Genomic DNA, 16,269 nt, shown 5'->3' on the forward strand with positions numbered 1-16,269 from the left:
TCTTCGCTATAATGATATATGAAATACAAATTATAATAGTGATTTACTAAATAAATATTTTAATAGAAAGTCAGCGGGGAAAACTAAAATATAATTAGAATATAAAAGGGGGTAGTATTGGGTTGTCAAAACCCTCCCAAAACAAGATATTAAGAAGATAAAAGGGAAAAAAGCTCTACATAAAATATATATATCCGAAACCTTAATAATTATTAAACTTTTGATAAACTTTTTTATGCTTGTAAAAATTTAAGCAAACAAGACTAAAGGCATCAAAGAATCCAAGAAAAACTTCCTTGACAACCTTTAATAACAGATTTTGGTTTCAAATAATTGTTTAATAAGCTTGAAGTGTTAAATAATGTTTGAGAAAATCTTATTTTTGAAAAATATTTGTGGTATATAAATGCCAACGGAAATTATAGGTTATCAAATAAGAAATTATTAAGAAAAAACACCATTAAAGAATGTCTATAAGCTTCCTATAAGCCCGCAGGGTGAGGCGTAGTGTATATACACAAAAAAAACTTCACTTCCCTTTAAGAAATACCCCGGCGGGGAGAAAATCAGTGAAGAGTAAAATTTTTAATTGCTCATCTGACATTTGAAGGTGGAAAGAGATATTTGCTTGGAGAATGCAGGGCTTTAGAGAAAAGTAACGTGTTAAAAAAACAATTGCAAACGGATAATCTATTTGAATTATTCTATTAGGAGCGCCTATAAACAAATATTTGTTTTTATAATTCTACACCTATTTCAATGGTTACATTGGATAATTTGTAAAATTGTTAGATGCTGTACGTATTGGTGCAAAAAATGGGAACAATTTTTAAATTGATTTGACGGGGCTGTTTATTTACGTCACAAGTGAGGGGAAAGAAAAGGGAAGGAGGAAAGAAACCCCCTAGAAAAGAGATAGGGGTATGACGTCACACGCCAAAACAATTTGAAATTTGTCCCCATTTTTTGCACCAATACGTACAGCATCAATTTTTATTTTATTCTTTTAAATCTTATTTTCTTTTAAATTTTCTATTATGTACTTATTCATGTATCCAAGCTTCAATTAAGGTTAATAATTACTGAAACTTATTATAATACCAAATCCCAATCATGAGTTTTTTTTTGTAATATGGAGTTAAGGTAAAATTAACATTCATAAAAATAAGTTTTTGATTTTTAAAAGCAAATTTAATTAAGGTTAAATTTGAAAAGAAGAAAGTTGTATTCATTGCTGGTTATGACAAATTTTATACTTTTACCTTTTCGAAGTTTAATTTTAATGCTAAAATTATTTAGTTAAAAAGTAGACTAGTAGATGCGCAAATAAAATCGATGAATGCAAATTCCAGTTGCGAAATTGGCATGACCAATCGTCAGACTGCAAAATTTTATAATTTACATAATAATTCACAGAAACAAAATTTTTTTTTTTCTTAAGAATTGATAGGCCAATGAAAAAAAATCTATTTTATTTTACAGGAAATGCCTAAAAGGATTGAGTTTCATTTTAATTACATATAAGGTTTTTTGTTTTAAATTTATAAAATAAAGATAGTTAAAATATATTTTAAGATTTTAAATAACAAAAAAGTAAACATTACAAATTATTAGTTCGGACTTGAGTTATGTTTAAAGATACATTTAGGTAAAAAATATTGCTCTAAATATAACTTCTAATTTATTTCAACATAGAATATTTCTTCACCAGCTGGGTTGGACTTAAAGCTTTTTATAGTGCCTATAAAAAATTAAGCCGTACTGGCCTACCATTGGTCAATTAAAATGTATGTATGTTGGTCTGCCATTGGCAATTTAGTCTGTTTGTTGGCCTACCATTGGCCATTCGAATTGTATGACGTCATTTTAAGGAACCATAAAGCTTCTTTGACTTAATAAACTAAACAAAAGACTTTCAAATGTTCATTTGATAAGTAAGGGAAGATTTTTGAAAAGTCTAGAATGAACATGTCCAAAATGTCAAAACTTCAATTATAATTGAACGGAACAAGTGTCGGTGATTCCTGTGGTTCCTACTTGTTACACCACAAAAAAATGCTGGAAAGCTTAACTTTCTACCGTGATTAATGGGGGTTAACAACTCTAAAATCTGCCATATGACACGGCTGTCTGGGAACTACATCGGAAAAGTTATCACGGTAATAATTGTGATAAACAAAGACAATGTAGTTGTGTGCCGCCCAAGGCTAAAGAGGAAAATGTTCTAAAAGCGTGAATTCAGAATGGTTACGACTTGAGACTGATACTTAAGATAAGTTTTCAATAAAACACGTAAACCTATCATAATTGTTAGGATTGAATATGTATTATTATTCTTAGACCAGACTAAAAACATTTACGTTTGGTATTTTTAGTAATGATAGTTAGGATTTAATATGGTCGTTTAATGTCTTTGGATGTTTCACTAGATACTTTTGATTGAACGAACTTTTGCCTAAAAGTCTTTACAATACATCATCCTATGTTAAAATTATGTAATTAGGCTAGGTTAGGTTATATTGGGTTAGGTGATTGCTTCACAGGGTTAGGCAATTGGCCCCACAGGGTTAGAGCCCCCCGCAGGGACTAGAAATAGGAGAAAAACTACTGTGAATAATACGAAGAATCGCCCATTAAGGTGCGTTGCCTCAAAAGGGACTATGTCTATACCCGTTGTTTTAATAATTGTAATACAATGGCAAACCCTCTTACGGATAAAGACATTACCCCTAAAGAATTTTCAGTACACCACTATCAATTTAATATCCAAGCTATACAATCTTAATCAAAATTTGAAAAGAAATATTTAAGAATCGAACCACGACTAACCTTCACCTCCTAGCTCACGTGACTTACAATTGAGAAAATGTCAAGCGTGAAAGTCGATTTTATATTAAAAAAGTTTCCCCACAATAATTTTATTTTAGGCATCACTGACAATTAATAAAAAGTATTCTTAAAATAATTTAATGAGAAATAAATTACAAAATTGAAGCCATGCAGCTGTGTATACTGTATAGAAAGACGAAATTATATTAATAACTAATAATTTTTGAAAACAAAGATTTTCTAAAGTATGCTATGCACGTAATTATGTCAGGGTAAGTTAAAAATAATAGTGGAGCTATTTTACAACTTAATCACAAAGTGTGTCTGTCTATTAACATTTACAATATCTTTAGACTATAATAGACCTAATAAATCTTTAACATAAGAGGAGTTATGCGTTCGTTTCATAATTTATCTTTGAATAATTAATTATTATAAATGTAATCCTAAAGTTATCTTATTTTTGAGCTTCGCCTGTTCATTTTGTAAGTTGGATATTATACAATTAAAATAGAATCATTAGTTGTTTTAAAATAATATTTTTTTGCGTTTTTTATTTAAGCTTTAGTTTTATGGTTTCTGATTAACCTCATTCCAATTTAAGTTTCTTGAATTTCCATCGGAGGATTTATTTTCTCAGTGTTTTTTTAGTTCGAATATTTTTTTGATGTTTTAAAAACGTTGAATAATGTGGCTGCGATTTTTTTACCCTTGGGATTAACATCATCAATGTTAGAAATGGAAACATTAACTCAATGTTTTTAAGGCAAGAGAACTTGTTTACAATCCAATGTTCTCTCCATTCATCTATTGCCTTTAAAAAAATGTATATCGTATCTGACAAATCAAGTAGGTACAAAACTAAATGTTGCCTAATTTGGGTTGGGATTCGAACTAATGACCTGACAAACGTATTCTTACCTTGTCCCATCCAGGAATGACTTGTCCGACCCCTAGGGTGAATGTGAATGGTTGGGCACGGTCAAAACTCGAATCAAATTTCTTTCCTAAAAGAAAAATTTATGATAGAATTGTTATATAAACAAGGATGACAACATCCATAAGTAGCGAAGCTAAAAATTATGAATAAATATCGGGGGAAAATTAACTATAGTGCAGTGTCATCCAATACATTTGATCACGCAACCTTTAAATCACGAAAAATTAAAAATCTAGGAAGCAATATAGCACCACATTTAATAGACAAATCTTAATGAAACTTGATGGAAATATGTAGATTATGAGCATATTAAATCCCTGATGATTTCAGTCGTCAATCCTGATTAGGAATAGAGAAAACCACGAAAACTTAAAAATCTAGGAATCGATCTAGCACCCCAATTAGACAAATCTTAATAAAACATAGTGAAAATATGTAGAATGTTAAATTGATTAATCCCTGAAAATTTCAGCCCTCTATCTTGAAAAGGTACTCAAAAAAATACGAAAATTTGAAAATCTAGGAATCTATCTAGCACCCCAAACAACAGACAGATAGACAAAACAATGTATAGATCAGATGGGCATATGTCATAGGAATCTACACTAAAAATTTCAGCTGTCTATCTTTTATAGGAGCTGAGAAAATCACGTTTCCCCCAAAACGTTTCAGACATACGGACAGACGGACATTTCAAATTATAGAGTAGCTTCGCTACTAAAAAGTACTGCAGAAGTCATAAGATTAAGTGTTGCATATTGTAGGTTATAATATATTAGCGGCTTCGCCCCTAGCCTCTAGGGGCTTTGCCCCATGAGGTAGTTTTTAAAAAAAATAAAAAATAAAAAAAATTTTGGGTGCCCCGAACCATACTCCCCCCCTATTTTTTTTTGAGGGGAGTGAAATTTCATTTTTGGGGGGGTTGGGGGTGTCCCGCCTCCCTATTAAATAGCTTAAAACCACCACAGGACCAATAGGTATATACCCTGAAGAGTAGAATCCGATCGGTTCAGTGGTTACCGAGATCTTAAGCTTCAGACGGACTACTACTTTGTATTATAGATATTAGTCTTTGTATGAAAGTTTAAATTTAAAAAGTTTAAGAGAAATAAATTTATGTTTTTATGAAATTATATGGTCTTTAGTTGCTTGAGTTATAACTACATAAATTTATTAGCCATGATCTTTGTTGAAGAAGAATAAATTTTAGCTTAATTTAAGATTTATTAGTCACTTTAACATTAACAACGATCATTTGTCGGTTGAAACTTTCTTTATTAATAGCGACACTACTCTATAACTAATTTAAACCGTTTGTCTGTATATAAGGCTCTTTTATAAATCCTTATACTAAAGTAACAGCATGTCTGTTTGTCTGTGTGTCTGTGTGTTTGTACCGAAAGATCTCGATAACCGTTGAACCGATCGGGTTCTCCTTAACAGGGTAGCTTCTCATAGGTCCCGTAAAGGTTTATAACTATTTTGGAGGAGGGTACCACCACCCTCCCAAGAGAAATCACAAAAAACTAATTTTTTTGACGCAAGACACTTTAATGCAACATAAAGAGGTATCGTAGAGACTTGATCGCAACATATGTAGGTATCGTAGAGACTTGAAAAACCAAAGAGGCCTATAGGGGCGTAGACGCTTGTAGTGTATAAAGGCTAAAAGAAATAGGGTTGATATAAAGTGTAATTCTATGGGAACCACGCATAATTAAAACGGTTGATACAGAAGTTTTGCTTCTATAATTTTTAAAAGCAAAGCTTTTATATAATTGTCATAGATCTTATTTTAGGCATGTGAAAATTGTTCTAACGATTTTAAAGTTTGCATTTGATATTTGGAGTAATGATGTATTATATCTTAATTAAAGCATCTCTAAAATCTAGTCATAAACATGTAAGTATGATCATAAATAGTACAAGTGATTAATATTCGTTTGTCCTACCGGCTGATTTTATTACTGATATTTCTTAACATTTTGCTGAACTGTGTTTTGAATACTTTGCTTCACTGTGTTAGCATCATCCTTGTTTCACTTTTATTAGTTTATTATCTGCCTTTTATGTTTTAAGAATTATAATCTCATTTTGTTAGCAAAGCGTGAAAAATATCTACATTTCATTTGAAGCTAAATAAAAGAAACTATGTCATTACAAACAAAATCAAATGAGTTGATTAAATGAAGCTACTCTAACAGTCTTTTTATTTAAAATATAATCTATTTTACAAACAAAAAATGTCCCTTGTTTATCAGTATGTGAAAACAAAAATCAATTGTCGAACCTTTATTTTTATTTATTTTACAAATATTTATATAGAAGAACATATTTCAGGGACGTCCAAGCTTTTTATTTAAAAGTAGTTAAAATTAGTGGTTACAAAGATTTGAGAGGGGGGTGGGTAATATAATGTACTTGAGGGGAGTTAAAATCAGCAGGGGTTTCACAGTTTAAGGTGGGTTAAACACACATTTACCGCCACCCTTTGACGTCTAATATTGAATTTTTTTAACGTCGACAAACTTTCTACAGGTTTGGGAGAAGACAGGAATATTTCATTAATGTTTTATTAAATTTTATTTATTTTACTACATCTTTTCATGAAAATTAAATATAAAAGATTTGATTAATTTATGTCTCTTAGTTCTATGGAAATTCAAGCCACGCCGTTTCAAGGCTTAAAGATTTTAGGCAATAAAAAAGCGTATTTTAACTGTATACAAAAACAAGGATGACAACAAGCATAACGACAAATAAGCAGAGAACTTTCTTAGAAGTCTAAAAAATTATATAAATTGTAAAATTGTTTAAATACAGGGTACTGTTTTCGAAAATACATACATTTTTAAGACTTAAGTCATAACGATACTATTATACCTTGTTGTCCTGGGAATCATTATTTCAAAAATCACTTACATTAATAGGATTATCATCATACAAAAAAAATCTGTTGTGAAAAAACTGGCATGTTTTAAATCTGCAGACATTATAGTAAGGATGCAAGAGTTGCATTAGGCATTAGGCAAAGTTTGAAATCGATACGATAATTCTAACATGCCTAAATTAACGATAAGAGCTGTCTGTTACGGACCAAAGTACGGATTATAGAAAATAGTTTTAATTTTTTTCATTTTAAAAATGAATTACGTTAGAAATTGCTAATATAGGATATATTTAAAACATTATATTTATTTTTGGTCAAGAAATCATATAAGTTTATGAAAAATAACTTTCAATAAATCCTTAGGTAACATTTATAGAAATTTTATTCATAGAATCAAAATCATATCATGTTTTTAATTCAGTTATTTAATAATATTATAAGCGTGACTTTCAATCAAATCACTAAATCTGTCCGTCTATATATAACAAGTAACTCTTATCGATGACTTTGGCATGTTAGAATTGTTTTATCTATTTCATATTAGCATGATGTTTCTTGCAACAGTTAGATGTACAATTTAGAAAGAGTATCAACTCTATAATCATTACAGGGCTGAAGGTCCGTTCAAAATATGTTGATTTAGCTCTTTTGGCATTTTTATATGATATAATCATATTCATTTAATTTTTGGAATAATTATTCTTAGGACGAATATAAGCAAGACATATAATTAAGTCTCAAAAAGTAAGTTTTCTATAAATATATTATAATTAATTTTTGGGATAAAAGAAACATGATAACAAGAATTTTATGAGTGGTAAAGAGATAAATCTCAATGCAAAGAGCGAGAAAAGCGGTTTGGGATTCAACATTACATAAGATGTACTAATAATGAATCACGACATATTTGTTAGTAAAATAATTTACTTTGTAAATATTAAAAATTTGCAGGAATAATGACATCTAATTTCCCACGTAAACCTGACAGCATTGTGTCTATGGAAAACCCATGTTAAGGCGGGTTCCAGAGTATTTTTTTGAACACAGTCTACTTAAAAGCAAAAATGTTAAAGTTAAAATTAAAATTGATACCAAACAAGGATGACATCAAAGCGAAGCTCTAAAACGGTAGGACAAACAGACATTAACACTTGTATATTGTCAGAACTGAATTATCAGAATATAAATGAAGAAGAGTCAACGCAAAATTATGAGTAAATTTGTTGAAAAACTTCTTGATACAGGATAATGTTTATGGACATACTTACATTTTTAGGACTTGATTATAGATTAGTTTTGCTTATAGTATGGTACTTTGTTGTTCCAGGAATCAGTATACCAAAAATCAGAACAATTGGATAATTAGATCACATAAAAATTTGTTGTTAAACGAAGTAAAAAAATCAACATGTTTAAAATGGACGAACGGACATTCTGGTAATGATTATAAAGTTGCTACGCTTTCTAAATCGTAGCAGGAATCACAATGCAAAGTTTGAAATTGATAGAACAATTCTAACATGCCTAAATGAACGAAAAAAGCTATCCGTCTCGGACGTATGGACGGACTGACGGACGTACCGACCCTGATTATAGAAAAGCCTCACGTTTAAAAATATTCACAAATATTTTGCTACTAAAAAAGACTGTTAGTAAAAATATTATTAGAAAGGATTTTAATCAAAAATTGTTTAATAAAATTTGGTCTTAAAAAGTTCTTGATTATATAAATTGATAAATTTTAATACAATTGTGGTAATCATTAGATTATTAGGTTTCATAAGTATAAAATCCCAAGTGACATAGGAAAAGATTACATGGACATTTAATCAATTTTTAATTTTTTAATCATTTTGTGCCAATCTAATGATATTTTATCCATTATCTTAAAACTCAGTTTGCATTCTTTTAATTATGCATTCATAGAAAATTAGTATTGCGCGTCATTAAGAATTCTTTCTTTGAAAAAATGCACAAAATGGTTTTATACAAAGATACAATATAAAACACGACCTTTTACACTTGTAGAAAACCTTTATGTGCCTTAACACAAAGTGTCAGTTTAGCACTGATAATCCATACTCCCTCCCCTCCTCCCCCCATATTAAATATATTTGAAAACTTAACATAACTTTATATTAAGCAATAAACAATCAAACGAAAACTACCCTCCCCTTATTTTAGATTTATTTAATAAAATAAGGGGGGAGGGTTGCCAGTGCTCAAAAAGGTACTTTGTGTGTAAGCGCCCACCTTTGTACATGTATTTATTAACATTATTACAATAATGCGAAATAAAGGTGAATTCAGAACAAAAGAAAAGGATTAATTCAGTGTCAGCCGCCTTTCATAAAATGTCTAATACTTGAAAGTCATTAAATTCTATTTTAAAATCAATACATTCTATCAAATTTTCTTCTTTTGATAAAAGCCTTATACATAGTTGCATAAAATAATCATCTATAAATGTATATAAATTCTAATCTAATTTAATTCAATACCAGTTACATTTTAATTGCTTACAGGAATATGCATTTTCAGAGTTACTAAAATGTTTATAATATTTTAGATATATGATTCAACTTTAATAATATTTCAAAAGTCGATGTAGGTATAACAAGCTAACAAAGATAACAGTAAAGCATTATACAGTAAAATGTTTGTTAGATTATAGTTGTCAATTATGCAAATTTGTGAGATATATTATTTGGTTATTGAATATATTTCTTTAAAATCCACTAATTTTATATGAGTGTGATAACACTCAACTTAATTATCCAACAAAACAAAATTCACTTTGGTCCAAAAAGTTGTTGAGCCAACGAATAATAAAACGAAATTATAAAACTTTTGGGACCAGTGTAATAAAACAGTTACAGCCCAATGTCCCCTTCCTACCTGGATATAATAGCAAAATTTTAACAAAATGCCTAAAAAAATGAATTGAAAGTGTGGCTGTCGGAAACTGCTTGGAAAAGATTAAAAGGATGCTTAATATTTTAATTAAACTAATTAGACCAACTACTCAAGTAAACACAAGGACAGATATACTGTTAATAGAAAACATTTTCTGAAGAGTCAGTGGCGTGCGAACCGAAGGGGGCATTTGGGGCAATCGCCCCCCCCTAGCGACCAAAACGCCCCCCCCTGCCCCCCCCTAGCCACCGCCCCCCCTGCCCCCCCCTAAATGTTGAAAAATGCCCCATTTTGCCCCCCCCTGGTCAAGAAAAATGCCCCTTTTTGCCCCCTACCCTACAAAAAGCAAAACTATCCCAGTTTCCAAAAAAAAAAGATCAAGAAATACTCAAAAAAAATTTTTTTGGCGCTCCGCGCCAACTAGACAGTTTCTATTCATTTAACCTTACCAAATTTTTTAATTAGTGTAGAAATTAGGTTATAATCTTTTTTCATTGAACATAACAAACCAGGTAATAGGAAGTATTTTATTTTGTATGATATAAACTTTTTACCAAAGAAATTTTGTTCATCCCCAATGATGATATACAAAATTACCCCTTATATAGATTACAATTAGTGGATGAAATGTATGGAAACTCGACTTAATTAACCAACAAATCAAAATTCCATTAAAGTCCCCAAAGTTGTTGAGCCAACGAATAAGAAAATTTTATTTGAAATATTGGGGACTAGTGTAATAAATAGCCCAAAAACCCCTCCCTCCCTGCATATTTGAAGAAAAAAATTTGCGCTTCGCGCCCTTCCAAATGGTTTCTGCTTTTTATCACATTGTATATTTTGTTTTTATTTCTATAAAAACATGTGTAAACAACAAATATTTAATCAAAAAGTTATTTTATAAAAAAAAGAAGCAGTGTTGATATTTATCTAAGCCTTTTTCTCAACACTGTATGTCTGTCTAAATGAATAACTATATATAATGTCATATTATTTTCAGGATAAGTTTATCATTTTTTTTGTGTACATACCCTTACAAAAAGACATGTTTTTTTTATGGCAATTTTTAATAAAAACCCTTAAAACTAACTACAATCTATATTCCTAACTTGATAAAATATGCCACTCTTGTTGTCTTTAATTGATTTCAGTTCAAAGGGGGAGTAAATATTTTTAGGTGCGCTTCACGCAACGCCCTAATAAATCATTGGAAACACCACTTAATGGAAGCCTGCAAGAAATACCACGCTTTAACTGCTGAAAGACTGCCACAAGTAGACCCAATACAAATGTGAAGCCTTCAGCTTCTATAACAAAAAAGTTCTAGGCATTTTAAAATGACATTTTATGTACAATGAAAATTTTGAAAGAATTGCAATGATCATGTTGAAAACTTTGAAATTAAACTACGTAGCCTAGAATAGTTATTTCTCGCATCGTATTATAAACGGCTTTCCGCGGATATAGAAAGTACAATTATGAGATTAAAACTATTTTTTTAGCCCCGAGATGCCGAAGGCACCGGCTAAAAAAAACTGGTTTTAAGCTAATGCTTGTACATTTCTATATTTGTAGAAAGCTGGATATAATACGATGCTAGACATAGTTTTTTCGTATGGATGAGAACCGGTTCCTATCCACCGGATTCGAATGAATATGAGAAACAAAATTATAAGCTTATTTTTGTCATAAATTTAGGTTTCCAGTAACTAATTATATTTTTACAATAAAAATACCCATTTTTATAGTCAAAATCATTAAAAAAAATTAGGTTTAACTTGTGTTGTACCGAGTGTACTGTAGCCAATCAGAAGGCTGAATCAGCCCAACAACCAATCACAGCTGAGATTGTATTAGTTTCCCCCTTTGTTTCCGCTATGATTTTTGTTTAAAAATGCAATTTAAATTGAATTTTTTTCATAGATTTTGACTATGAAATGTGGTGTTTTTATTGTAAAAATGTAATCAGTTACCGGCAATCTAAGTTTCAGAGAAAGATAAGGTTATAATTTTGTGTCTAGGCGACGTAATTTAATATTGTTTTTTCTTTTAGGAGCATTGGAAATCTTTCAAAAATTTCATTTTACATAAAATGCTATTTTGAAATGCCTAGAACTTTTTTGTTATTGAAGCTGAAGGCTTTAAATTTGGGGTATTGGGTCTACTTATGGCAGTCTTTCAGCAGTTAAAGCATGGTATTTCTTGAAGGCGTCCTTCTATAAAAAATTAACAGAGTTTTAAAGTGCCATTTAAAGAGGGTAGGATATGTTGATATAACTTTTTAGCTTCTCTATAATTCACTGTGGCTGTCAGAACGTAATGCTAAGGGGGAAATGTGATTTTTTCAACTGCAATAAAAGATAGAAGGCTAAAACTTAATGTTAACATTCCCATCATTATGGAGTATAATTAACTGTCAAAAATTCATGGAGGTCGGACTGCTTTTGGCTATTTTTGTATCTTTTAAATTTCGGGTATAGTCCCTTTTGTGACATTGCCTCTTAAGGTGCATTTCGTCATATTATCACAGTAGCTTTTCACCTATTTAGAGCTCCTGTGGGGCCAATTGCCTAACCCTGCGGGGAAATCACCTGACCTAACTTAACCTAGAATAACTTATTAAAAGCTACTATGAAAATACGACGAAATGCCCCTTAAGAGGCGTTGCCACAAAAGAGACTATACCCCAAAGTTTTCCATATTTCTAAGAGATTTTTATATCTGTAGATTAAAGGACAAGTAATTTTTTTTATTTTTAACATAGTTCTTTATATTTTTGGTTTTTATGGTATGATAAATTTTTTTGTGGATTATAAGATTAAAAAAAAATTAAATTTCTCGCTGTTTCGAGCATCCAGTATGTAATTTACTTTGACTGTCATCACACAACATACATAAAAAGGATTTGTGACTTTTACTATCTAAAATATATATTTATTTCAACAGATGCTCTTTAAATCTACTTGTCTGTATTCTTATTAATGATTTTTTGTGCTTTGCTACTTAAAGATGTTGTCATCCTTGTTGTCATACAATAAAGAAATATTTAAAATCAGTTTTACATATTAGGTTAATTTTTGGTAAATTATTTCCAAAATGATTGTTTTTATCTCCCCCCCCCCAAATTTTTTTTAATGGGGTTATTCATCCTTCCTGCTGAGATTTATAACATCCCCTTCCACCCATAAAAAATGTTTTGTGGTAGGGGGGGGGGGGGGAAGGTTAAATTATCTTCTGTACTTTTTTTTTCGAAGATGCTTTCTAGCTCCCTTCCCTTCGGTCATTGCAGGGTGGGGAGAATGGATGGGGGAGAAGGGATGGGGAAGAAGAGATGGGGGGGGGAAGAGGTGGAAATAAATGGGAAATAGGGATGGGGAAGAAGGGATAAGGACTAGAAGGCCCACAATCAAATAATCCCACCCCTTAAAACGCCCTTATTTAAAATTAGTATATATAATCAAAATGCCCCCCCCTAAAGCAAAGTGCCCCCCCGGGGCACTTTGATTTAGGGGGGGGCAAAATTTTACAAAATCTTTAAAATGCCCCCCCCTAGACAAAGTGCTTCGCACGCCACTGTGAAGAGTAATATAAAAAGTTAAAGAACTATTATTTATACTGAAAGATTTAGATTTTTGTATGTCCTGAATGATCTATTAAACGACAGGAATGTTGTGATTCTTTATTATGATGCTTTTTAATTTGGTTTGACTTTAAGTACAATTTTAATGTGATTTATCAACTTCTCATTATCACAAAAAAGGGCTTTGACAAATAAATAAAGAAAAAAATCTACAAAATAATAATTTTATTAGATTTGTTATACAGAAGCTTTGTGTATGTCAATGAAAATGCCAAGAAGGAATGTAATTTTCTGGAATCGTCGGTTTTCTGTATTAAGTACAAAATACATTACACTTAAAACTCAATATTTGTGGAAATATATCGAAAACAACATCCCCATAAGCAACAAAGCACAAAAAAATAATGAATGGAAAATCATATAGCAGATGTTCAGTGATCATAAAAAAAGAAAAAGAGAGATTATTTGATTATTTTTAGTCTGAAAATATTTTTTAAAATCAGATAAATGGATTCTCTATGGTAAAGGGTATCTTAACAAAGAATCGGAAGTCTATATTAAATAGCAGCCGAGAAAATTATATTATCCCCATAGCGTTACGGATGAACGGGTACCCAAATACTAGCTTCGCTTCTAATAAAAGTCTATGGCTATTATAGAATATTGTTTAAGATTGTCATGATTACGGAACGATTGACCCTTTATTATGCTATTATTGTATCAATATACTAGCGGCTTCGCCCCTAGCCTCTTTTTTCTGAAGGTTCAGGGCAGAATTTAAAAAAAAATGAAATTTTTTTTTATATATTTTCTGTATTTTATAACTCTTCATAACATTTTATAACTCTTTATAACATTTTATAACTCTTTATAACTTTTTATATTGATTTATATTATTTAAAACCTTTGAATTTTTCCTTTTTTTATTGTTTTTTCAAATTTCTTTGCCATTAGCCTTTTTGGGGCTTCGCCCTTACAGGAGAAGGAAGTTTTCACAATCTTTTTGAATTTGATAAAACAAAGCTTTAAAGAAGAAAAGAAATTTTAAAAAAAGAAAAATAATTGAAAATATAAAAAAAAGTAAAAAAAAATATAAAAATATATAAAATTATATAAAAACATAAAAAACATTAAAGCCTAGTTCACAAAAGACATAGCTTTAGGTCGAAGCTTTAGGTTGACCGATTTTATAAAGGTATTTGTTAGCTGTACTTGTTTAGGTTGACCTACAGAAAAAATCGGTCGACCTCTGAAAGTTGTTTATGAACTGGGCATAAAATTAGAAAAAAAATATAAAAATTGGTTATGGGGGGAAGTAATTTTCATTTTTGGGAGGTTGGGGGTGTCCCACTCCCCAAGAAAATAGCTTAAAACCACCACAGGACCAATAGGTATATACCCTGAGGAGTAGAATCCAATCGGTTCAGTGGTTACCGGGATCAGACAGACATCTTTCTACTTTGTATTATAGAAGACAAAAGTCATATTACCATCCTTTACTGTATGTTAGTATGATGTGTGTGTGTGTGTGTGTGTGAACGTGTGTGTTTGTTCGTTAAGATCTCGTAAATAAAATCACGTTATACAAAGTGCGTCCATAAACTTGTATAGTAACTACGTTAACCTCTTCCTATTTAAGTTCATAGAAAAGCCAATATTTTATAATTCAATATTTTAATGAATACTAAGTAATAAATTTTATATCTAGCAGTCTTTGTGTTAAGTTTAATAGTACATTAAGGATTAGAATAGTTATTTATCGCATCGTATTACATATAGATTTTTGCAGATATAAAATAAAAATCTGAAGAACAATTACAGTTTTGCTGGCCGTGAGAGGCCGAAAGATTAATATAGTGCTCAGGATAATATGATACGACAAATGATTTTTCAGTATGGCTTACAATCGATTATTAATATCCGCAGGATTATTAGAACCAATTCTTAGTCATAATAAAAAATTATGTATCGTATTATATTATCCAGAAATAACTTTCCCATTACGACTCCGATTTGTTTTCTCTGGCTAAAAACCGATTCTAAATGTAAGCAAAACATAAATTATTTTAACAACAAGGACAAAAGTATTATTAAGCAGTTTAACTCACCGTCTTTAAGAAATCCACCATAATGTACAGTGACCTTGTCACCAACTCTGGCTTGTCTGGACTCGTGACAACGAGTTTCTCGTGTCACATCAACCTAAATAGAAATCATATGGTAAAAAAACACCTCGAAAACTTTGTCTTGTGATCTAAATCATGCAAACAATCGTCTGTAATAGAATTACGTAATTTAGGTTAGGTTTTATTTGGTACTAGTAAGCCCCACAGGTATGTTCTACTCATGGTTTTGGCCCACAGTTAGGGTTAGGCAGAGGAAAGAACTACATCCATTTGTTTTCAATTTCTTTTAACATTAAATGGGGGGAGGGATTTCTTAATAAGTCAAGAATAAAACTACCAACCAAGAGTCCGAATGTTTCGAGCCAACGAATAAGAAAACATGGTAATAAAACTTTGGATAAGAGTCTAATTCAAAGTCCAATGTCCTCCCCCCCCCCTCCCTGAAAAAAAAACATTTCTTACCTGCAAATCTTCTTTGTCGTCGATAGATTTCGCATGAATTATCACAAATATGCTCAATATAACTAATAATTGTTTTTGTGCCATTTTTTTAGCAATGTCTATATTCTTATTTATGATATTATTTCTTATTGAACTCTTTTTCTATAGATTATTCTCTAACACTTGTATTCTGTATTATAATCACTACATAGCTTGATTAACTTTCTGAAATTTAATGAATAAATAAATATCATAGATATTGAATGAAAAAAAACTAAAATCCTGTATTTAAACCTTGAACACTGCACCAATGCCTGAATATTGCTTTTTTAGTCCATGCATAGTAGTGGTATCACAAGGTATATAACAATGTAACTATTAAACTAAATACAGCCAAGGGGGATTCAGGAAAAAAAGTCACACTCACATCCGCCCTTACCTTTCAAAAGAAGATTGTTTGACTTTGGCGCATTTTATTTTTGGGTGGTTTTGGACATCTAGGGGGATATATCCACCCTCAGACACTAAAATTACACCCCCTCTTGTT

General features: G+C 30.7%; 1 protein-coding gene across 1 annotated transcript in view; it reads right to left on the reverse strand.

The window, feature by feature from the left end:
* Nucleotides 1-15,949, reverse strand: part of LOC145313706 (peptidyl-prolyl cis-trans isomerase FKBP10-like) — a 33,596-nt gene extending 17,647 nt beyond the window's left edge. The window contains exons 1-3 of the mRNA XM_080153255.1: nt 15,744-15,949; nt 15,264-15,357; nt 3,751-3,836 (exon numbers count right to left, since the gene is read on the reverse strand). Coding sequence (XP_080009381.1) covers nt 3,751-3,836; nt 15,264-15,357; nt 15,744-15,827 — 264 coding nt within the window. The 5' untranslated portion in view covers nt 15,828-15,949. The remainder of the gene's footprint in view (nt 1-3,750; nt 3,837-15,263; nt 15,358-15,743) is intronic.
* Nucleotides 15,950-16,269: the final 320 nt, after the last annotated feature.

Source organism: Acartia tonsa, chromosome 3 (assembly GCF_053477335.1).
Source record: "Acartia tonsa isolate MP-2025a chromosome 3, ASM5347733v1, whole genome shotgun sequence".
Taxonomy (NCBI): domain Eukaryota; kingdom Metazoa; phylum Arthropoda; class Copepoda; order Calanoida; family Acartiidae; genus Acartia; species Acartia tonsa.